The sequence below is a fragment of the Apostichopus japonicus genome, chromosome 13 (genome assembly GCF_037975245.1).
Source record: "Apostichopus japonicus isolate 1M-3 chromosome 13, ASM3797524v1, whole genome shotgun sequence".
In the NCBI taxonomy this organism is placed as follows: domain Eukaryota; kingdom Metazoa; phylum Echinodermata; class Holothuroidea; order Aspidochirotida; family Stichopodidae; genus Apostichopus; species Apostichopus japonicus.
Genome location: NC_092573.1, coordinates 5,711,378 through 5,735,333, shown reverse-complemented (window position 1 = coordinate 5,735,333; position 23,956 = coordinate 5,711,378). Strand labels below are relative to the sequence as shown.

Sequence of the window (23,956 nt, the reverse complement as noted above, 5' to 3'; positions counted from 1 at the left end):
CATTTGTTTATTAATTAGTCATTCAATTACATTTAATTTGTGGAAAAAGTTTAGAAGGATGTCTTACTTTGATAAATTCCAATCTTAGGTTAAGAAATACCTATACGTTTGGAACAATTTCCAACCAGACTCAAAAAGCTGCTTAAAAGTATCTTTCAAATGCTACAACATATTCTTGTAGGAAACAATTTACTCTAAGATATAAAGCATAACAAAGATTATAATATCAGGAATGATCAAGTAGCAAAGACAATTATAAATCATTAACATACTGTTTATCTGTTTTCTCTTCTTGAACATTTCTTCTATATGCAAAGCCACGATTTTATTCTTGTGGACAATGCTTTTATCATTCCTCTCAGATGACGAACATATCACAAATCAACAGATACCATCAGGAATGGTATTAGATAATGCAACAAATACAATAATGATATATCTATACTGTTATTATTTTAATGTTTGCATCTTCCGACCAGCTTTACGGTAACTCTGACCATAAACCACTGAAATGTATTGACCTGCCCTCAACAACAGCATGACTCGTTTCCCCTTTCGCCAATCAACTCTTCTCTCTTACCTGTGTAGAGCTGAAGCCACCCCTTGGATTTCTTTGAGCTACCAACCAACGGGCAATATAGCTGCCTTCCACTTCAATATCTGGAATGTCATAGAGTATCATAGCCCTTAGCACATAGGCCGTCATCTCAATGTTCTGGGACTTGGCTGAATCTTGGTAGTAAGAGGTGTATGAAGGAAGACCTTCACGATTACTCTCCCAGTGCCTGGTTCCCTCTGAAAGAGGAAGATTTACATTTTAGAGACAAAGTGTCAAATTATCTTTAGTTTTTCTTCCCTCGTCAGTGTTTGGAAGGGGGTACAAATCTTATAAAGAGGTCCAGTAAATTTTCAGATTCTTCACTATTTTCTTACCCGAGTTGATAGCGGATTCCTGCAACTTTTCGTAGACTTGATCAAACTCCTCCATGCCAGCCAGAGCGTATGCGTAGGCAAGCAGAGCCATGCTGTAGGTATCCTCTAGCGAATCCAGCTGAGAATTCAGGTATTTAAAGGCAGCTGCCACCGTCTTATCCTACCACAACACACGACAAAAAGTATGATTAGACCTCTACAGGAATAACAGATTATTTATTGATATGCAATGAAATACTTAGCTTCAGTAATGATATATTTTATCAGATGGGCTAGTCAAAATACATCTCCAATAGTGTAGAGAGACACTGAAAAATATTAAAATTTGCTTCATAGATGTGATTGATGCTAACACAAGAAAATAATCTGGCTTACGAATGTTAAAAAAAATCAAATCAAATTCATTTTTAATTCCCTTAACCACCATTGAAGATGTCTAAGGAGTGAAGAAACTATATTAAACTTCCTTGATATTTAGGATTAATTCAACTTTTAGTATCATATTACTGAAGATTCATTAAAAAAAGAAACCCAGATAGGTGCATAAACACTGATTGCACCAGTTGTTATCTTCCATTTGCAAAATATTTGTAAAAAGGGATTTATGTTTCATCATAATTTTAAACCAGCTTAACACATATATATGTATGTAAATAAACTGAATTGTAAAGATAACAGTGTGACCTTGACATCAACCTTAATCGTTTTATTTTGATTTCACAGATTTTTGCTATCATATCAATAAGTCCAGCTATCACATATATTGATCATAATTGAAACCTCAGATCCAAGCGGGGCAAATGGAGTTGTATTGAACAGTTTTTTTTTAGGTTAAGCACTTTGCGTGGCTTATTGTCGCATATCAAATCAGGGCAGTGTTTCTTGTAGATAAAACATAAAGAACCAATTCGAATATAAAAAAAATTCAAATATGAAAAACAATAACTAGGAGAGAACAATTTTCACCGGTTCATGAAGCAATCTGCGCCCTCCCTCTCCCCCCCACCCCCACCCCCACCCCCACCCCTGCCAACAAAAATTGTAACTGGTTTAACACCACATCTAAATTAATTGACTCACAAGACTTTGATACTTTTGAGATAATTAGGGGGATGTATATAGGCTGATTTAGTTGTTCTTTTCTTTTCAATAACTGCACCATGCCACACCACTGTGTATGGTTAATGTCTTGCAATATTCTTGTTAATACTTCATACATTCACACTTTGAAATCACTGTGGAGAGATCTTACCTCTGTACCGTATCCAGCTTCCAGGAATGTTGAAACAACATAAGCAGCTAGGGTCACGTTGTTGTTCACTCCTCCCTGTAAACAGTAGAAAACATATCACACTCGGGATAGATTGATACAAAATATAAGTAAAATACATGATATTTATTGTATTTGAAAATGACATAGGCTGAATGTTACTTAAGAGCTACCTTATAGAAGCAACTCCAACTATCATCATGGTTACATATGTGACCAAGATACTTTGTAACGCACAACTTCCCAGTATTACAGCTAAGAAAAAATACCGATTCCATTTCAAGGATATTATGTTTTCAATGATCCCTCATACGTACACTAGACTGAAGAGTTAGGGAAGTATCCACCCTCTCCCAACCCCCTTTCTCCCAACCACATCTTTTTTACAAAATATGACTGCTACGTAGTCATAACCACCACAAATTAAACACACAGGGACTGCTGAGCGATTTTCTCCCTTCTCTTTTTGCGACAGCCAACATTTGTAAACATCCATCAACCTACAAACAATATATCTAACCAAACACTGTAAAAAGACAGCAGGATATTTCGAAGTGTGCGGGTGATGAAATGTGCGATTTTATACCTTCATGGCCTTGTGAGCTAGGTAACCAACAGTTCGGAAGGATCCATCGACCTCCTGGATTCCTCGAAGCCACTGGATGGTGACGAAGAGGTCCTCTTCATCTACTTCCACAAACTTCTGAGCATGGGCATAGGTACGGACCACAAATGCGGTCAGGAAGGTACTACCCGAGGGGTTGCTGTTGCCGAACGCAGAGTACGAGTTGTCGGTACGACGATAGATCAGTTCCCTCTGGTAACCGCTCAAGATGTTTTTCTTGGCCTCTTCAGTGATTTCTGGTGTGGCTTCTCCCACAGACTGCAGGTACTGCAATGCCACGATGTTAGGCACCATACTGAGAAGATTCTGTTCTCCACATCCGTACGGCATTCGCAGCATATCCTCAACGTTACTGAGACTGTTGCCAACTAAGTCGCCTGAGAAATTTGATTTCAGAATACAGAGCATTTGTTTTAACATTCAAAGGCGATAACGTGAATTTTTCTTTTAGATAGGAATTAAGAAAGCACTAAGTTTCAAGAAACAAAAAAAAAACACTCTGCGTTGCTCGTTGCCATGGACATCTGTGTAAATAAAACATAATAGAATGGAAGTTTCTTTCGGTGTTGGTTGAGTTCTTATTCAAAGATGCTCTGTTTTTTGAGTGAGTACCCCTGTAGACGACTTATTGGAATACAAGTACCAGTACTGGATCCACTATAAGGACTATGTTGGAATACAAGTACCAGTATCGGATTCACTACAAGGACTATGTTGGAATATGAGTACCAGTATCGGATTCACTATAAGGACTATGTTGGAATACAAGTACCAATACCGGATTCACTAAAATAATTATGTTGGAATATGATTACCAGTACCGGATTCACTATAAGGACTATGTTGGAATACAAGTACCAGTACCAGATTCACTACAAGGACTATGTTGGAATACAAGTACCAGTACCGGATTCACTACAAGGACTATGTTGGAATACAAGTACCAGTATCGGATTCACTACAAGGACTATGTTGGAATACAAGTACCAGTACCGGATTCACTACAATAAATATGTTGGAATATTAGTACCAGTACCTGGTTCACTACAAGGACTATGTTAGAATATGAGTACCAGTACCGAATTCACTAAAATAATTATGTAGGAATAGAGTACCAGTACCTGGTTCACTACAAGGACTATGTTAGAATATGAGTACCAGTACCGGATTCACTACAAGGACTATGTTGGAATATGAGTACCAGTACCTGGTTCACTACAAGGACTATGTTAGAATATGAGTACCAGTACTGGATTCACTACAAGTCTGCTGTGAATGATACGTTGCAATCATTCAACTTACCCATTCTTTCATTTATACCATAATGGAAATCTGACCTGTGACCTACCTGTAACAGTTATCTCACCAACGGCAGTCCCAGGTACATGTTGAGGGGGTATTTTTAGTGAGACATGCTTGTTATAAGTCTCATTATTTTCCAGGCAGAAATACACACTCTCCGTTCGTGTCTCTGGTTCTCCTTCGGGCTTCACTTTCAAATTTCGTAGGACGGTGTCGGAAGTGCCTGCTGCCCCTGCGACGGCTTCATTCCCGCAGAGGAATTCATCATCGCTGATCGACTCGGCAGTCACTGGATTAGACATATCAAAACAAATGTCCTTGATGTACAACATCTTTACAACTATTATTATGTACTTGTTAAAAATTAATGATATATCCTTTCGTACAGCACATTGATATTTGGGGAAAATACTTAAAGGACTATTACAGTGGCAGACAATGTGAAACTTAACAGGAACGTTCCACATTGCTTGGCAAAGTACACAACACCTAATCTCAATATCTTGTTTCCAACTCTAGATATGCTTGTTTGTAGATGACTTATTTCGGCTACATCAACCATTTAATACCACATAAACTGGATAACAATATGTGGTCTGTGATGTCATCCTTTGCTCTGTGATGTCATCCTGTGCTCTATGATGTCATCCAAGGCTCTGTGATGTCATCATTGAACGGGTTCTTACAAAACCTTTCCCCTCTCTTTTTAATCTTGTTGTTAATTTGTCCTTGACACGAAATTCTTCACCACAATTCCAAACTTTGTATCTCCATACTATACGCTATCATGCCAAAGTCCTATTGGGATATACTTGACCCCACTAGGTCAAAAACAAATGTATAACTTAAAACTTTAAGTATCAAAAAAGTATCATGCAATATTCTCAAATAGCTCAGTTTTGTGATGAAATCAACGAAGGTAATGTTTAGCAACTGTATCTACTGCATGTGTTTCCTGCGGAGATTTTCGAATTCTCGGATAGTAGTCATATCATTATGACCAACATCAGGCACAGAAACATTTGCTAAGCGGAATCAAAACGAAGAGCAAACACTTAATTGATAGTTAACTAAAAAAGCATTTCCCTTTTCAACCAGTTTAAAGTTCTGTAACTTTCACTCTATTGCATCAACTCCCTCCAGCACGGTCCTCCCATCAATATACGAATCCTTCTGGTAACTAGGCACAACCGTATTGTCTGTTACTACCAATAATTTAAAATATGTCGTGTTAAAGCTTGATAAAACAATCCCATTTTTGAAATATATATTGATATAGTGACAATTTTGTTGAATTTCTCCCAGTATATGAGAGATCTTTACAACTGTCAATTTTTATCCGAAGACTTCATCCTCCATGAATACTGATCAAATAGAAGCAAGACGGAATTTTTTTCAGCTAGATCCAAAGACTTTTAAGGGTTCTCACCTTGAAGGGGGATTTCACCTAAAACAAAAGCAGCAACTTTGAAAGTTACCGTGGTAACATCTCCAGCTGGTACAGCCACTGTGTACATAGAATCTCCACTCAGAACAACGTCTTCGTTTTCTTCCAATGTTACTCTCACCTAGAATCAGAAGGAAAAGCATGTCATGATCTATTTCAAAGATATTTCCAAACTTCCATACATCATATAACATACCTCATAGTTTACCAGATTGCCAAAAATGGTAAAAATTACAAATCTGTCATCATTCTTTTAAAAAGTGGGCAGATGGGTAGTGGGCTGTTTCCTTGTCTTTCACACATAGGAGTGCCATACGTAACAATACCCTCCCAATCCCTTACCACCCCACCCCTCACTCCCACCCCTCATCTATTCTCTTGTGACATCTCACTTGCTGTAACATCTTCATGCTCACACTGTTACATTCTCAATTTATCGGGACTGAGGATAGCTGAGAGCAAATCCAGGTGGGGTTTTTTTCGTGCCCAGGTTCTATCTTGGGTGAAATTTCTTAATATTTGGGTAGCTGCAGTCAGAGTCTGAGTTCCACAAATGTTTAACCGACAACACTTTGGCAAAAATCTGAATTTGAAAATGTACAAAAAAATTCTTTCTCTACACTACATTTTACTTGTGTGCAACTTTTTGTATTGACAAAGATATATTTTAAGATGGTCCAATCATTTCTATTATAACTTACCACTAAGCATTGCTCCAAGTAGTTAAAGACTGAGACCTTGATGGGAGTTTTTTCTGTGCGAATGATAGAATATGGAAGTGACATGGACAGGAAGAATGGCTGGAAGGCACGAAGAGTTATGGGTGGCGCTATTCCTACTCCATACTTCACGTTCGTGCAGAATCCGTTAGCGATCCAATCGGTGATGGTGTCTGGAACGGGTAATTGCATCTCCGCTGGAGTCTCACTGAAGACGATGAATATTCATGATATGGAAATTTGCGTAAGCAGCCAGTTGAGACAAATTTTCTAATTAGCACTGTCATGTTTCAAAGCACTTGTAATATAGCAGCGGCCAGCTTAAACAGTCTTGCAAAGTAACACTCTGTACTGTCCTCTACTATCATGCTTCCAAACACTCTAATTGACAGTATGAACAGTTCCTAACCCTTCTCTGATAGAAACAGAATTTACGTACTGCTAATATTTTTCCCATCATTTTCTACACATCATGTGATTTAATGCCTTTCTCCAAAACACTGACAAGCAGGTTATGAATAAAAACAATTTTTTAGATTTCTTGACCTTTGTGCTGTGTCGTTTACACGTTTAAACGAACGAAACATCGTTTAAACGTTGAATAAAACCTGATGAACGTTTAAACGAAACTATGATATCAACTGAAATTTAAATTATTGGCAAAAATCGCGTATCAATTCCCATGTTTATTTTGTCTACTACGCGAAAAAACAACACAACTTACGATCAGTCGAATCATAAACCTCGAACGTAATCCTACTTTTGTCCCCCCCCCTCCGATGTATCCGGGGATATGAATGGCTTAAACTTGAACGCTGTTATCCTTTTGTGAAAAGTTCCTAATTCGCGGCACAAGTGTACTTTATATCGAGCCGACAGCAGCGGCGCAGATAATCCAGTCAATGCATGTTTCGATCGAAATGATTACAATCCCTGTCCATCACGTTGAACTCTCCGACCAGACAATACCGGGTCCAATACTCGACTTGGTAATAGTTGTTCAAATACATGATCAAAGGAAATGTATCCATTGGAGATCGTAAAAAAAAACTCTGAAAATCAGTAGAGAAATTACCAATTGTGTACGAAAAGTAAAAATGGTCCTTTCAAATTTTACGAAAGAGCCAGCAAAACACTTTCGAAAATTTCACGCGAAACTGGCATATCGTGCTAAATGCAACTAATGTCATGTAAACAAGGCTCTAGTACACCTATTTATGAATAAACCGTAAGACCACATCTGGTGTTAAGCGGGGGGAAAAGAAAGTATTTTCTAGAATTTCCAAAAATACGGACAAAATAATGTCCTACCATAGTTAAGTGTATAGCAAATAGCCTACCCACCTCGTCTGTTACCGATCTCACGTAACTACTAAAACACAACTAATTGTATTTTGCGAACTTGACGTTTTCTACAAGAACATGGAAATAATGTTTAGCATTAGTTAATCATGCCGTGTGGCCTAAAACATTTTTTATTACAAGGTTTACTTTCATAAAGATGGCCATAGCTTGATATCTTGTGCTGCGTGTATGAACTGTGCCTCGTGTATCACGGGGAATACTCCATGAAACGTTTCTTGGAAACGTGCCAAAAATTTTAACAAACAGGTGTTAGACAGGGGATGAGCGCACAGTTGTTTGGCAAGGTACCTGGGAAAATTCTGAGCTCATATAGTATCCTACCGCAGTATTTAAGTATTTTAGTTAAACCGTACTGCAGTTGTAAACTGATGTACGTTTATAGTGCGCGCTATTCATTGTTAGGCAGTCTAGAAACGGGGCTTTGCCGAACGTTTTTTGTTTCATAATATCGGAGGTTCTGTAAGTTAAACTTCTTAAAGATTGTAAGACAGATTAAATCTCTTTTCATTTCATAAGATAATATAGCTACTCTAACTTGTCATTTAAAATTTGTCATCAGCTTCGTGACAATTTAAATTAAAAAAGTTGTCAGTATTTTGCATCCTCAACTGCGAGTTTTTTTATCGCCAGACACGCAAAAATTTCCTTTCCTTTTTCCTTTTCCGGGGTCTTCGCCCCACCAGGGCCCTAGGGTGGTCCCCTGGACCCCACGCCTTTATGCTCGCATGCTATGCGTGCTCGGCGTTTTCTCGCGATTTCGCGAACGTTTAAACGAACGAAAAATCGACCGTTTAAACGTTTAGGTCTTTAAACGAAAACTCACAGCCCTACTTTGACCTATGATGTCATCAATTACGCAGGCACAAGTATGCAAGATCAGGCACCTACCATCAAGTTTGAACTTGATAGGACATTCTTCATGTTTCAAATGAAGAAGATAATGAGTGATAACAGCAATTAATTATAGCATAATCACTTGTTAACTTTGATTGCGCATTTAGTTTGATTCGTGAACGGAATAAATTATATGTCTTTTTTTTCCATTTACATTAACTTGGATGTAATAAACTAGTACACTTGTAGCCTAACCACTGAGTAACAACAAACATTGCATTCATTCTTCCTAAATACAACAAGGATTTAGGCCTCCATGGCAAGTTTGGCATCAGCCGAATTTGTACATTTAAATTTATGAATAGTATTAAAACCATGTCTTCAGTTATAACTCATCTGATACAAATACAATATAATAAAGCTGATGATACTATATATTGAGTGTCCATGTGTTTCATCGGTGTTGTAACAATATCAACAGTACTTCAATGTTCAATTAATGAAATTTCACAAGAGATTTGGAACAAACCAAAACATGAGAAGGAAAAACTAAAAGAACCCAAAACTGAATCGTTGATTTCTAAGAATACCCAGATATCTCTTGAAATTGGTTTTGTCTCAGAGCAGAATCTCACCTGACTCTCTGTAAAGTCCACAACCAAGTGGATGGGAAGTAGCTCCTGATTGTATCCTCACCATCCTGTTTGGCAGGTCCTCCATTGCCCTCTGGTGAGTCAAATAAGTCTTCTCCGCCGGCCCTAGCTACAGAGTAGGCTTTGATATGAAGTAATAGGAAAGCATTGTTGTTACATTTAGCTAATACTGCTGGATACTTCTGTTGTTATAAATTCACGTTTACATGTCCCATTATGAAACAGAAGAAAGTCAAACTTTTGACAAAAAACCAAAACATATGTATACAGACAGCCCAGCAAATATACCAGGAACTTGCTCAAGTACAAGTGCTTCTGTTGTTCTATTTTTTTTTTTTAGTATTTTGCTGAAAGTCCATTCTGTTGTCTCATAGAGGGTTTTAACAAGAGTGATCTTAATGGCTTTGTATTTTCCGAAATAATTGAAAGTATACAAAAACTGCCTATTGCCACAAATTCTCCACTGAGAAATAACAGATTACTCCCTCATCATTAACATCTTTAATTAGAAAGAGACACTTTAGCATATAGAGGGTGAGATGGCAAAAACACTCTTGCATACTTTCAACAAATCCGACAAATGAAGAGACACTTCGTAGGTGCAATAGATGAGTGAGTGAGTGATGAAGCCATGCAAAAATTGATAAATGGAAAATTGGGGAAAATATTAAAAATATAAGGGCACAGCCCATGATTTTGTATTTCAATTCCAATATTTCATTTTTGTCATTCAGAAATTGATGGGATTAAACCCATGCAAGGATAACCTTCTTTTTTTCTTTTTGTGGTTTTAATACAACCAAGACCAACAGTACACATGCAGCTTTAAGACTTCTTTCTCAGGTTTGATAATAATAATGTAATAGTAATAATGTATGGACAGCTGAGAACTTACAATTCTCATTGTGTAAGAAAATGTAAGACATTATTTGTTAGTCTTCTTTACTAATAGAATCACATCGTTTGCGTTTGAGGTCTTATTTTGAAGTTATTCAATGTACAAATTCATTCATACAAATAGCAAACAGCTTTTGCTTTAGCTTTTGTACCATATATCCATCAAATGAAAACATAAAATCATGTTCTAAGTATATGCAAGCTTGTTTTATGAATATGCCCCCCGCCCCAAATATCACTTACCAATGATAGGTTCATAGTTACATGACTCCTCCAACACTTTACCATCCCAGTAAGGAATAATGCTATAGGTATATGCCCAAGGAAAATGCATTTCATGAGCTAAAGAATGCACTTTCTTGGCATAATTACATATACTTTAAAATCCAGAATGTTTCCTTTGGATATAGAGTGAGGGACGATGTGAGTAACTGGGTGAATCTGCATGCTTTATGAATATGCAACACTTACCAATTGCTGGACTATAAGTACATGGAGCCACCTCCAAATCAAAGTTGGTTACTGTCATCAAACCTGAATTCTGTAACAAAAACAATTATATGTCAGTTCAATGGCTGGGAGTGGGAGTGGGTGAGGGAGAGGAAGAGAGGGCAAGAGAGGGCAAGGGAGGGGAAGGGAGGGGGAAGGTAGGGGAATGGAGGCTTGTTGTCTTTAATTATCTTGAGAAAGTTAGTGACAAAGGGAAAACGTCCCCAGGCCCACAGCTACCAACTAGATCCTTTATAATATTTGCAATGGTTTAGAAGAATCACAAATACTTTGCACATGATGGGATATGCTGTTGGCAGGTACTGTTTCATGTTTGCTCTTAAACCATCTGCACCATATGGTAGAAACAACATCTTAATGTCAAGATTAGGGAATTTTGTATCTGGCGACAGAATAGTCAGGAATATATCATTTCAATCTACAACGAGCAAAAATAAAGGACCTATTTATCAGACCTTTGATCCAAACATACATATCACAAGATGTTTAATGTAAAGTCACTTTGGTGAGACATTTCTCTCCACAGACCACCAACTATAATTTGATCTCCTGGATTTCCTGTGGTAATATATGACCTTCAAATATCTAGAAATAAAATCAAGATACTGAGATGGTGTGTCAAACTAGCAGTGGATAAAATGGGCACAAGGGGACCCTCTTGACCTTCCTCCTTACCCCGCCCCTGTATAATGTAAAACCGTGAATACAAAGTGCCCAAAACAGCATCCCTGAATCCACTTTTGTACTTAAAAAGTGTTCTTTGGTTACTTTGAAAGGTGCTCTTTGGTTAGAACAAAACATTCCAATACTAGAATTTGTGGAACAGAATGAGCAGCAGATCTATTATTTTTTTCTTTTCAGAAAGTCGGTATATGCAAAACCCTGTCAAACCATCTGTTTTATCAACAACTAAAAGACCTGCTTAACTTGGCGTGATACATTCGACAAGTTTCACTTGTCCAGAAACTTACCTTAAATGCCTCTGACGAATCTGTGTATGTGACTGTGTTGTAACCATATCCTGGGTAAGGCAGAATATACCGCTTAAAGCGATACCGGTAGTAGCCGTGGGAGCAATAATCGCCATAGTAGGCTGTTCGGACAGACAGGTCAAATACAGCAAAGAGCTAGAGAAAAAATTGAATATTTTAATATGCAAATTAAGGGTCAACTCCAGTAGATGGTAGAATATAAACTCAAACAAAAGGAGTGACTTTAATTATATGGAATTCAATTATTTCTGGATTGCCCATTTTTAAATTATTAATCATTTCGATATGTTCTCTGTGTACACACAAAAAAATATCTGTTTTATCATAGAGAACAAAAGCAGAGCAGTTTAACTGAACACAAACAATACTTCATAAAATATATGGAAAATGCATGATTCTATTTGGGACTGAAAAAAAAACCAAACAAAAAGAAAAATCTCCCTTTAATTCTAAACAGTCCCACCGACTTACAGTCAATAAACCACAATACAGCTGTACGTTGGTTTGCCACGTAGCTACTCTTGCTAACATATCATTTAGACTAGCTCAGACAGTATTCTATTAAATTTGTTGTACTTCATGTCAGAGACGAAGCCTAAAATATTGAGATAATCGTACGAACAAGGAATCCTTTGCAGCCGTTGCACAAGACGAGAACTGATAATGGCATGATGAAAGGGGATGAAAGTATTTTCGTGAAGTGTTCGTTGACCTTTTACCTTTTTAGGTGTTAGCTTGTTTTCACCTCCAAGCACGTAGACACTCTTATCGACGATACCGATTCCGCAGAGAGATCCATTTTCAGCTGAAACTTTTAAAGTTGTTTCGCTGCCTGGTTCAACTTCAGGCTCTGAAAACTCCAGATGAACCTAAAATATAGACATCATAAATTGTAAGTTCACAACCCTCTCAGAAAAATTAACTGTATTGTGTGTTTTTTTTTTTTTGGCATACATTAGAGTTTAAAAGTTTTCTTTATCTGTGGAACATGAATTCCTTGTCATGTTTTTGGCAATTACTTTGAAGGATTCTTTGCTTGATAACTGAATGAGACAAATTTCTCCATCCACCTTTCTCTGTCAGTTGGTTTGTGTGACAACTTTCTCTCAATCAGAAGAACAAGATTCAACAAAAAGAGCTTACATTTTACTTCTTGCAGACGTTGCATTCACAAGCAATATGTTACAGTCTTTACAGAACTGCACCGTATTATCCATATTTTCTGAATTTATTCTCCTTTCTTCCAGGTTGGTAATAATAATAATAATAAACAGTTCTTATATAGCGCAACTTACAATAAAGTCTCGCCACGCTGTACAAAAGAAAGTGAAAGATAGGTACACTATATACAATAAGAGTAAACATAACAATTATAACAATGAAAACAGGAGTGTCTTCAAAACAGTTTTGAACATCTCCACAGACACAACATTCTTTTATGTTGAGTGGGAGTTTATTCCAAAGGATGGTTGAGGAGTACTGGAAAGATCGCTCGCCATAAGATTTAGTGGACACAGGGTGCATAGAGAGCAATTGATATATTGAAAACAAATTCCTTGTTTGATATATGTAAGTGATAAGTGAAATGTCAATATAGTACCAGCTTGGAGCAGAAACCCCAATTATATCCCAGTGTGCATCCTCAGTGATCATAGTCAACGCTACCTTGAACATGCATACTTTGATTAAGAAAGATTAAAATGGAAACAAACCTCATTCTCGAATGCCTCGTTAACCTTAATGGTGACTGAGTCGGCAATTATTTCACCTTCAGGGCTGGTGTAGTACACAAGAAGCCGAGCCTCTGGACTCAGACCAGGGGTGATCCTGACCGAGAAGGTTGCCTCTTGAAGGGCTTGTGGATCCACATGGACAATTGGTTCTTGAGTTGTTGGGGGCGGCAGTGTAAGTGTAAGTGTGAACTCTGTGTGAAATTAAACAAAGACAAAGGAAATTGACCAGTTAGACGAACCTAATAAAAACCATCAACATATATTACTACATATATTACAACCATCAACATATATTACTACATATATTACATTGAATTTGTGTTGATGTGTTATAGTTTTAATAATCTTTTGCTAAATGAAGAGTCTCACAGGTATTTTAAAAGTCTATCCCATCCGTTCATTTTGGAAAGCAGTATTGGATGTAACTTGTGAAAGTTGGATGAAATCAAAAGCATCGGAAAGTTAACCACCAGAATTAAGGCTGTTGGTAATAAGTTGTAGCATTAGACTAAAGGTAGGCTGCAGTATAGGCTGTGCCTACATATGCTAGGTAAAACTAGTTAAGTATATGCACAGTGTGTAGCCTAAAGATTCTTTTGGCCTGATCTTCAAACCCATCCTGAAAGTCATCTTCAAAACTAAATTAATCAGGAGAAACCACTACACTTTTCACTGTTTCCTTCAAATCACCTCTTCAATTTCAATGCTCGGTTTTAAAATTTGGTTTCTCATATGACAATTGGTTTGATAAATACTAGGATTAAATCATGAAAATAAATTTTCTGAAAACCTATTTTCTTATATGGAAAAATTAGTATAAAACTTTCATACCTTCACAGTCTACATTCTTCTCTGAGGGACCTGTGCTGGTTCCAGGAACCTCTAACCCTGTGGCCGTGTCCACGCACCAACAGTAACCGGTGGAGCCGTGACATTGCTCTGGCAGGAATGAGCCATCCTCATGACAAGCGGGCTGGTGGCCTCCCACTAATGGACCTTTCCCTTGAGCCTCTTGAACCTGTCTCTGGCATTCAGTTAATACTTCCACAGGTTCTAAATAGAAAGGCACATTGCAGCCAAGGTGATTGTCAATTGGAATTCCAAATACATGCAGACAACACTACTATTCTGCCTCTCTCATTCATTATGTGTATTTCATTACATGTTGGTGGATCTTAGGAATATCAATTGAAGTTTTTTTTTTTTTCGATTTTTAATTGATGCATTATGAATTCTGTCAGATATTTTACTCTCTTCCCACCACTATTATCATAGAATGGTCAATCTGCAAGTTTGTCTTAGCAAAACAAATACCTTCACAGTCTACATTCTCCTCTGTGGGACCTGTTCTGGTTTCAGGAACCTCTAACCCTGTGGCCGTGTCCACACACCAACAGTAACCGATGGAGCCGTGACATTGCTCTGGCAGGAATGAGCCATCCTCGTGACAAGCGGGCTGGCGGCCTCCCAGTAATGGACCTTTCTCTTGAGCCTCACGAGCTTGTCTCTGGCATTCAGTCTCTTCTGCAGTTCCTAAATCGAAGATAAAATAAAGGAGTCACATTTTCCTGCCCATGTAAAGTTGATTTACGCCACTTTATTTCAAACCTTGATGACTGGTCACAAAAACATTGGAAAACAATAAAGCTAACTCAACTGTCTGAAAGTGTAAACTGCATTTTGCAATGACTTCATCCCAATCCAATGGTTATGTACAGATTGGTTAAATGTCCCTAAATCTTTCCTTGTACAGAGTTTGAAAGTCATATATATATATATATATATATATATATTAATATATAAAGGTTGAGACTAGTTGGTACTAGTGGAACACTGGTAGTTGTTACTCAGAGTTTCACGCATTGAGCAATCATCAGACAACTGCGTCAGTTGTCTGATGATGGCTCAACAGACCGTTCTCATCAGCCTCTTGAGCCTGTCTCTGGCATTCGGTTAATACTTCCACAGGTTCTAAATAGAAAGGCACATTGCAGCCAAGGTGATTGTCAATTGGAATTCCAAATACATGCAGACAACACTACTATTCTGCCTCTCTCATTCATTATGTGTTTTTCATTACATATTGGTGGATCTTAGGAATATCACTTGAAGTCATTGTTACGTTTTTTGTGTGTTTTGTTTTTTTAGATTTTTAATTGATGCATTGTTATGTCAAAGACTCATTTAGCAGATAAAATCAAGGGCACCAAAAAATTATGAAGTGGCAAACCACCTTCAACAGTTTTTGCATGCCTACAACTTTTTCATGTCCCACTATATACTCCCCTATTACCATTTTCACTCTTCCTGGATATTTTTGCTCCCTCTGCTTTCTTTTCATTTTTTGAGGTTATACAAGAGGGTTTCCATCACCTATTTGGATTTGAATGCTCTGGTAGAAACCTAGGTTCTAATGTCTCTATTGCTGAGACAGATATTATAAGGATGTATGAAACAGAATTCTGTCAGATATTTTACTCTCTTCCTACCACTATTATCATAAAAAGGTCAACCTGAAAGTTTGTCTTAGCAAATCAAATACCTTCACAGTCTACATTCTCCTCTGTGGGACCTGTTCTGGTTTCAGGAACCTCTAACCCTGTGGCCGTGTCCACACACCAACAGTTACCGATGGAGCCGTGACATTGCTCTGGCAGGAATGAGCCATCCTCGTGACAAGCGGGCTGGCGGCCTCCCAGTAATGGACCTTTCTCTTGAGCCTCACGAGCTTGTCTCTGGCATTCAGTCTCTTCTGCAGTTCCTAAATCGAAGATAAAAAAAGGAGTCACATTTTCCTGCCCGTGTAAAGTTGATTTACGCCAATTTATCTCAAACCTTGATGACTGGTCACAAAAACATTGGAAAGCAATAAAGCTAACTCAACTGTCTGAAAGTGTAAACTGCATTTTGCAATGACTTCATCACAATCTGATGGTTATGTACAGATTTGTTAAATGTTCCTAAATCCTTTCCTTGTACAGAGTTTGAAAGACATATATATGTATGTATATAAATAAATGCCTACAGTGGAATTACGACCTTCTCCACCGGTTTCGAACCTCTGGACATACAATCAGCATCCATAGCCTAGTGGTTAGGGTGTCAGCCTACAGAGCGGGAGGCCCGGGTTCGAATCCTGGTGGAGACTGGAAGTTTTTTATCGTTCTTGATTTTCCAACTCATTACTATTTTCATTAATATAAATATATATATATATATATATATATATATATATACCCATGGGGAGGTGCAGAGGTTTGTGTACAGTGTTTGCATTCGTGGTGACTGTCAGTGCTGCTATGAGATCAATGTTTGCATATACCAGGGCAAGTGCCAAAGTCTTACTCCAGGAGCTATAATATAAGGTTGAATTGTTTACTTACGAACACACTTCTTGACACCAGGAGCGAAGGAGAATCCTTCTTGGCACTCATTAAATGCTGGAGAGAGAAACAACATAACAAATGACATAATATATTCCCACATTTTCATACCGGAAGAAAAAAATATGCCAATTTCTGGTTGATCAAGACATGTGGAATGCGTATGGTATTAGGTTTGGATTTAGATGTGCTCTGATATGACCAAATTTGGAACCATATAATAGAGATAGCTATGCGGTTTTCAAATATTTGTCACAAAATTGTTCAGAACAATGCAATCCACACAGTGGCATTTGGGTCTTGATGACCAATTTTCTGGTCACTATTTTCTGGTAAGTGCATGTAGCAAGTATTTAAATTGAGCCCGTAGATGAGACTGCACTCGATCAAACCAAAGCCCCTTTAGCACTTGACATAGAATCCCATGAGTCGGGGTACGATCCGTAAGTATTGAACACTGAGCATGGAGTCTGATCCTTTATGTTCTAACTCAGCAAAATATAAGGATTAACAACGGTGTAACAAATGATTAACTTCTTTTAGGCAAATTTTCTATTCCCAATAATCATTTTCAAACATTAACAGCATTAATCACATGCAAATAGCAAATATTATTTGGAATTGAATTTTTCTTAATTTTGCTACATTATCTGAAATGGAAACTTAACTTATCAACATAATAAAGTATGGTATGGTATGTGTAATTATTATTTTTTCATAAGAATATTGATCACCATCAATGCTGACAGCTATTTCAGCAATCTGCATTCTTGGTAAGTCATAAATCTGTAAAGTTGTAATGACATCTTACCATCAGGTGGTCCCAATTCTCCGATAGGAACTTCTATTGGGCCACTTTCTCCCTCGGCTGTGAAAGATAAAAATAAACCACTTATTATGCTGCCACTACCAATTTTTATATCTACCAGGACCAGCACCAACATGTATATCCAACTCTTTAGTGGGTATATTTCCTTAATACTGTCAACATCACTCTGTATTGCTTACTGATATATACCTCATTGCATCAAAATCACATCAAAAACACTAACAGAATGAGGGGAATTCACAGGTTTGCAAAGAAAAACCAAAATATCACATTTGTATTCGTGGGACACTAAATATTCCGTATCCATTAAGAGCAGCCAAATGGTTGAATGGTTATATATATATATATATATATATATATATATATATATATATATATATATATATATATATATATATATTTATATATATATATATATATATTTATATATATATATATACATATATATATATAAATATATATATAGGTTGAGACTAGTTGGTACTAGTGGAACACTGGTAGTTGTTACTCAGAGTTTCACGCATTGAGCAATCATCAGACAACTGCGTTAGTTGTCTGATGATGGCTCAACGGACCGTTCTCATCAGCCTCTTGAGCCTGTCTCTGGCATTCGGTTAATACTTCCACAGGTTCTAAATAGAACGGCACATTGCAGCCAAGGTGATTGTCAATTGGAATTCCAAATACATGCAGACAACACTCCTATTCTGCCTATCTCTTTCATTATGTGTTTTTCATTACATATTGGTGGATCTTAGGAATATCAATTGAAGTTTGTTTTTCTTTTTTTTTCGATTTTTAATTGATGCATTATGAATTCTGTCAGATATTTTACTCTCTTTCGACCACTATTATCAAAGAATGGTCAACCTGAAAGTTTGTCTTAGCAAAACAAATACCTTCACAGTCTACATTCTCCTCTGTGGGACCTGTGCTGGTTCCAGGAACCTCTAACCCTGTGGCTGTGTCCACGCACCAACAGTAACCGGTAGAGCCGTGACATTGCTCTGGCAGGAATGAGCCATCCTCGTGACAAGCGGGCTGGCGGCCTCCCACTAATGGACCTTTCTCTTGAGCCTCACGAGCTTGTCTCTGGCATTCAGTTTCTTCTGCAGTTCCTAAATCGAAGATAAAAAAAGGAGTCACATTTTCCTGCCTGTGTAAAGTTGATTTACGCCAATTTATTTCACACCTTGATGACTGGTCACAAAAACATTGGAAAGCAATAAAGCTTACTCAACTGTCTGAAAGTGTAAACTGCATTTTGCAATGACTTCATCACAAACTGATGGTTATGTACAGATTGGTTAAATGTTCCTAAATCCTTTCCTTGTACAGAGTTTGAAAGACATATATATGTATGTATATAAATAAATGCCTACAGTGGAATTACGACCTTCTTTACCGGTTTCGAACCTCTGGACATACAATCAGCGTCCATAGCCTAGTGGTTACGGTGTCAGCCTACAGAGCGGGAGGCCCGGGTTCGAATCCTGGTAGAGGCTGGAAGTTTTTTCATTGTTCTTGATTTTCCAACTCAGTACTATTTTCATTTCTATATATATATATATATATATATATATATATATATATATATATATATATTAGTGTTTGCATGGGTTATCCGGGTACCCGCCCGACGCGATACTACCCGGTTCCTAATTTATTACCCGAATCCTACGCAAAGTGTGATTTTTTTTTGTTGCAAACCGATGGTTAGGCAGATTTCCCATTGACTTAGTGTGGTGTTAGGCTACCATGATTGTGGTTGAAGATAACAGCATTAACGAAAGTATTCCATGGATATCTTATAACTGCGTCACAATTTCAGCGGTATAGGCTAGATTTCCCCCATTGACCTAGTGTGGTGTTAAGCAACCATGTGGTCGAACGTAACAGCAATAACGAAAATATCCATGGATATCTTATAACTGCGTCACAATTTCAGCGAATAAACAGATGGTTATGCCTAGCTAGATTTCTCATTGACTTAGTGTGGTGTTAGCTGGCTACCATGTGGAAGAAATTATTATTTATTCATTCGTTTATTTCATTGAAGGAAAGGCTGACAAGGAATTTTACGAGATGTTTACGGATTATAGACAGGATAACTAAAAAATAATAATCGCAAGTGGCTGTTTACTTATCGTTTATTCCAAATGCGATCAAATTGCGCGAATCGCCCAATCTCGCGGCTAATGCGAACCCTGGGTCTGCATAACAGATAGTAGCAGTAACAACTGTTTAAGGGCTAACTTGGATATTTATATGGTGTGATCAATAGACATGGAGAGCATGCAGCTACAGGCGTGCGATGTTAGTAGTAATGTTAATTATATGAAATTATTAACAAGTTAATGAAAGAGACAATAGCAAATAGAAATTATTGAGGAAGGTTTTATACCGTATCTTCCACCTACGTTTTTGAACATGAAAACATTGTTAGTAGAGAACATGATTCATTTATAATAGCATCCAATTTGTCATTTCTTAAAAATCGTGATACACGAGGGTAGACAAATTTTTCCGGGTACCCGGACACCCGACGGGTAACGGCTCTCGGGTACCCGGTCCCGATTTTTGGACCGGTGTAAACACGATTATATATATATACATATATATATATATATATATAAACCCATTCATATGGGGAGGTGCAGAGGTTTGTGTACAGTGTTTGCATTCGTGGTGACTGTCAGTGCTGCTATGAGATCAATGTTTGCATATACCAGGGCAAGTGCCAAAGTCTTACTCCAGGAGCTATAATATAAGGTTGAATTGTTTACTTACGAACACACTTCTTGACACCAGGAGCGAAGGAGAATCCTTCTTGGCACTCATTAAATGCTGAAGAGATAAACAGCATAACAAATGACATCATATATTCCCACATTTTCATACCGGGAAAAAAAATATGCCACTTTCTGGTTGATCAAGACATGTGGATTGCGTATGGTATTAGGTTTGGATTTAGATGTGCTCTGATATGACCAAATTTGGGACCATATAATAGAGATAGCTATGCGGTTTTCAAAATATTCGTCACAAAATTGTTCAGAACAATGCAATCCACACAGCGGCCGGCATATGGGTCTTGATCAATAATTTTCTGGTCACTATTTTTCGGTAAGTGCATGTAACAAGTTTTTAAATTGAGCCCATAGATGACACTGCACTCAATCAAACCAAAGCCCCTTTAACACATGGTGTAGAATCCCACGGGTCGGGGTTCAATCCGTAAGTATTGAACACTGAGCATGGAGTCTGATCCTTTATGTTCTAACTCAGCAAAATATAAGGATTAACAACAGTGTAACAAATGATTAACTTCTTTTAGGAAAATTTTCTATTCCACATAATCATATTCAAACATTAATCACATGCAAAATTGGGAATTGAATTTTTCTTTGTTTTGCTACATTATCTGATATGGAAACTTAACTTATCAATATAAAAAAGTAAAGTATGGTATGTGTAATCATTATTTTTCATAAGAATATTGATCACCATCAATGCTGACAGCTATTTCAGCAATCTGCATTCTTGGTAAGTCATAAATCTGTAAAGTTGTTATGACATCTTACCATCAGGTGGTCCCAATTCTCCGATAGGAACTTCTATTGGGCCACTTTCTTCTTCGGCTGTGAAGATAATAAAAATAAACCTCTTAATATGCTGCCACTACCAATCTTTATCTCTACCAGGACCAGCACCAACATGTATACCCAACTCTTTAGTGGGTATATATTTCCTTAATGCTGTCAACATCACTCTGTATCGCTTACTGATACATACCTCATTGCATCAAAATCACAGCAAAAACACTAACAGACTGAAGGGAATTCACAGGTTTGCAAAGAATAACCTAAACATCACATTTGTATTCGTGGGACACTAAATGTTCCGTATGGAACAAACCCATCCATAAAGAGCAGCCAGATGGTTTGAAACATACATACACCATTCTCTTACTCTTTTCTGTCTACAAAAGTTGGCAAACTAATTTGCAATTAGGATCACTAACCTTCACAATCAGGTGTAACTCCAGATGTCACCTCCAGTCCTGTCTCTGGGTTAACACACCAGCATCGGCGAGTAGAGGCATGACACTGCCTCTTCATGAATAGACCGTTCTCATCACAATCTGGTCTGAAGCTACCCAGGGCTCCTTTCTCTGTTGCCTCCCTGAGCTGTTGCTGGCATTCTGTCTCATCTATTGAATATAAAACTCATATTATCAACAGACAGAACGACTTCATCGTTGTCGTCATCAACATGAAACAACGACACAATCAGCTTGTTGGTGTCATGGGTGTTTTCAACTAGTCGAGCAATGGTGAATGAGGAGCGTTGATACAGAGGGCTTTCTGACTGGAACTGATCTCGCACTCAGGAACTGACCTCTACAGAGATCTTAAATTCCTCTTTTGGGAATGATCAGATCCGGAGCTCAAGATCACAATAACAGACGTGATAGCTCAGTGGATCACATTGACCCAAGATCACTATTACAAACCACATTATGTCATAACTCTAGCCAAGATCACCATTACAAACCACATTATGTCATAGCTCTAGCCAAGATCACCATTACAAACCACATTATGTCATAACTCTAGCCAAGATCACCATTACAAACCACATTATGTCATAACTCTAGCCAAGATCACCATTACAAACCACATTATGTCATAACTCTAGCCAAGATCACCATTAAAAACCACATTATGTCATAACTCTAACAAGATCACCATTACTAACCACATTATGTCATATCTCTAGCCAAGATCACCATTACAAGCCACATTATGTCATAACTCTAGCCATGCTGCCTTCTACCTTACTGCAAGATTGGACTGTGCAGTAAGTGCATAGATTCAGTGTCTGGTACTCATGGCATAGTTAAAATAATGCGAGGCTTAGTTTTACCATTTTAATGACCATTGTAACAGTTCTTTCAGATTATCAACATTTTGCACAATGTCTGAATGCTCCCCCCCCCCAAAAAAAATGGTATGGAGAGGGTCAAGGCGGGGGTGGTTGAAATTAAGTACCATCAAAGCAAAACCTATGCAAATATTGGCAAGGCTGTAATGTGAAATATGGTTGATGCAACAAAGAATTTGTTATTATAATGCAAACGCACATAAATTTGAGGGAAGCCAACAGATATGATTGCATTTACACAATGAGAGGGAGCAAACAAAGTAAGGTGAATGACTGCATCTGCTATTGATAAAGTAAAGTAGGAGTATAGAAATATCATTAGAGTATAACTCCAACATTACCAAGTATGGCAACTCTTCGTCTGCGACTTTCTCCAATGTGTGTGGCACCAGCATCGATCAATTTATTACGTGCCACAAACTGAAACCGAATGAAATGAGAGTATATATATATGTTACATTGATACCAATCTGCATTCTATCAATATAAGTATTACCTCCCTGCTGTAATATGTGATAAACAGCAACATTTAGGACAGCTTTTATAACATATAATACAAAAAAAAACAAAAAAAGACAAATATTCCAGTTTTCAGCAGGTGTGGATCTGGAATGGGGACCAGAAGAAGGGAGGGAGGGAGGGAGGCAGGGAGAGGGTGCAGACTGGGCTCCTCCAGAATGTTACATCCGTATTAAATTTAACCCACTTAATGCAGTGATGTTCAAAAGAAATGTATGACTTAACCAGAACAGGTTACTCCATCTTTATTTTGGAAATTCTTTTTCATAGACATCAGTCGGTGAATGCAGTGGAAGGAACCTGTCCCTATATCTTGGAAAGTTTTTGAGATACATAGTGGCTAATTACCACACTTCACCCTTTATTCAATTGATTATTAATAATTACTACTCAAGTATGCAAAGGGTGTTGACAAAGAATACAGAAAACTAACACCACTATATGAATATCCACAAGAAGTCTCACATCCTTATTACTCCCAGCCCTGATTTTCACAGGGACACCTCTGCATTTTGAACAAAAGTTTTGATTGTTACCTGAAATTTAAAATCAGAAGAGACAGTGCTATCGTCAGATGTGTAGAGTACTTGAACAGTAACATCTTCTCCAGCATTGACCGTCTCAGTGACCGGTAATATCTGCATATAGCTACCAATATTGGAGTAAGCAGGATCCAAGTTGATATAAGACGAAGGCTGATACATGCTATAACTGTCTTCACTATGTTCAGAAGGGTACCCAACTGCAGTGACCTAATGCAAAAGAAATGATATATAACTTAAGGCCACACATTCATTATGTATCAGAAAATAGCAAAATGAAAGAGCAATATAATTTACCATCAGTGCTTAAAATTCTACAGTTATTTCTCCACTTACAATGACCTTGTTTTTACCTTTCCATAATTGGGAACGACAAAAACAATGTGTTCACCCAAGGGTGCATCAATCTTTGGTAACTATACCCCCCCCCCTCCCCAAGTTATAAACGTATCCAAC

At 37.6% G+C, this 23,956-nt stretch overlaps 1 protein-coding gene across 2 annotated transcripts in view; it reads right to left on the bottom strand.

The window, feature by feature from the left end:
* LOC139978235 (murinoglobulin-2-like) overlaps positions 1–23,956 on the bottom strand; it is a 48,513-nt gene that overhangs the window by 10,091 nt on the left and 14,466 nt on the right. Inside the window, exons 11-33 of one of the 2 annotated variants that reach the window (XM_071988236.1) lie at positions 23,495–23,710; positions 22,781–22,859; positions 21,517–21,705; positions 21,077–21,133; positions 20,283–20,339; positions 18,392–18,610; positions 17,475–17,531; positions 16,664–16,720; positions 15,823–16,041; positions 14,595–14,813; positions 14,112–14,333; positions 13,260–13,471; positions 12,267–12,416; positions 11,527–11,682; positions 10,517–10,586; positions 9,131–9,269; positions 6,279–6,504; positions 5,560–5,698; positions 4,177–4,419; positions 2,790–3,205; positions 2,186–2,260; positions 934–1,093; positions 581–795 (exon numbers count right to left, since the gene is read on the bottom strand). In XM_071988236.1, the coding sequence (XP_071844337.1) occupies positions 581–795; positions 934–1,093; positions 2,186–2,260; positions 2,790–3,205; positions 4,177–4,419; positions 5,560–5,698; positions 6,279–6,504; positions 9,131–9,269; positions 10,517–10,586; positions 11,527–11,682; positions 12,267–12,416; positions 13,260–13,471; positions 14,112–14,333; positions 14,595–14,813; positions 15,823–16,041; positions 16,664–16,720; positions 17,475–17,531; positions 18,392–18,610; positions 20,283–20,339; positions 21,077–21,133; positions 21,517–21,705; positions 22,781–22,859; positions 23,495–23,710 (3,792 nt within the window). The remainder of the gene's footprint in view (positions 1–580; positions 796–933; positions 1,094–2,185; positions 2,261–2,789; positions 3,206–4,176; positions 4,420–5,559; positions 5,699–6,278; positions 6,505–9,130; positions 9,270–10,516; positions 10,587–11,526; positions 11,683–12,266; positions 12,417–13,259; positions 13,472–14,111; positions 14,334–14,594; positions 14,814–15,822; positions 16,042–16,663; positions 16,721–17,474; positions 17,532–18,391; positions 18,611–20,282; positions 20,340–21,076; positions 21,134–21,516; positions 21,706–22,780; positions 22,860–23,494; positions 23,711–23,956) is intronic. The other variant, XM_071988237.1, reaches the window with a different exon arrangement.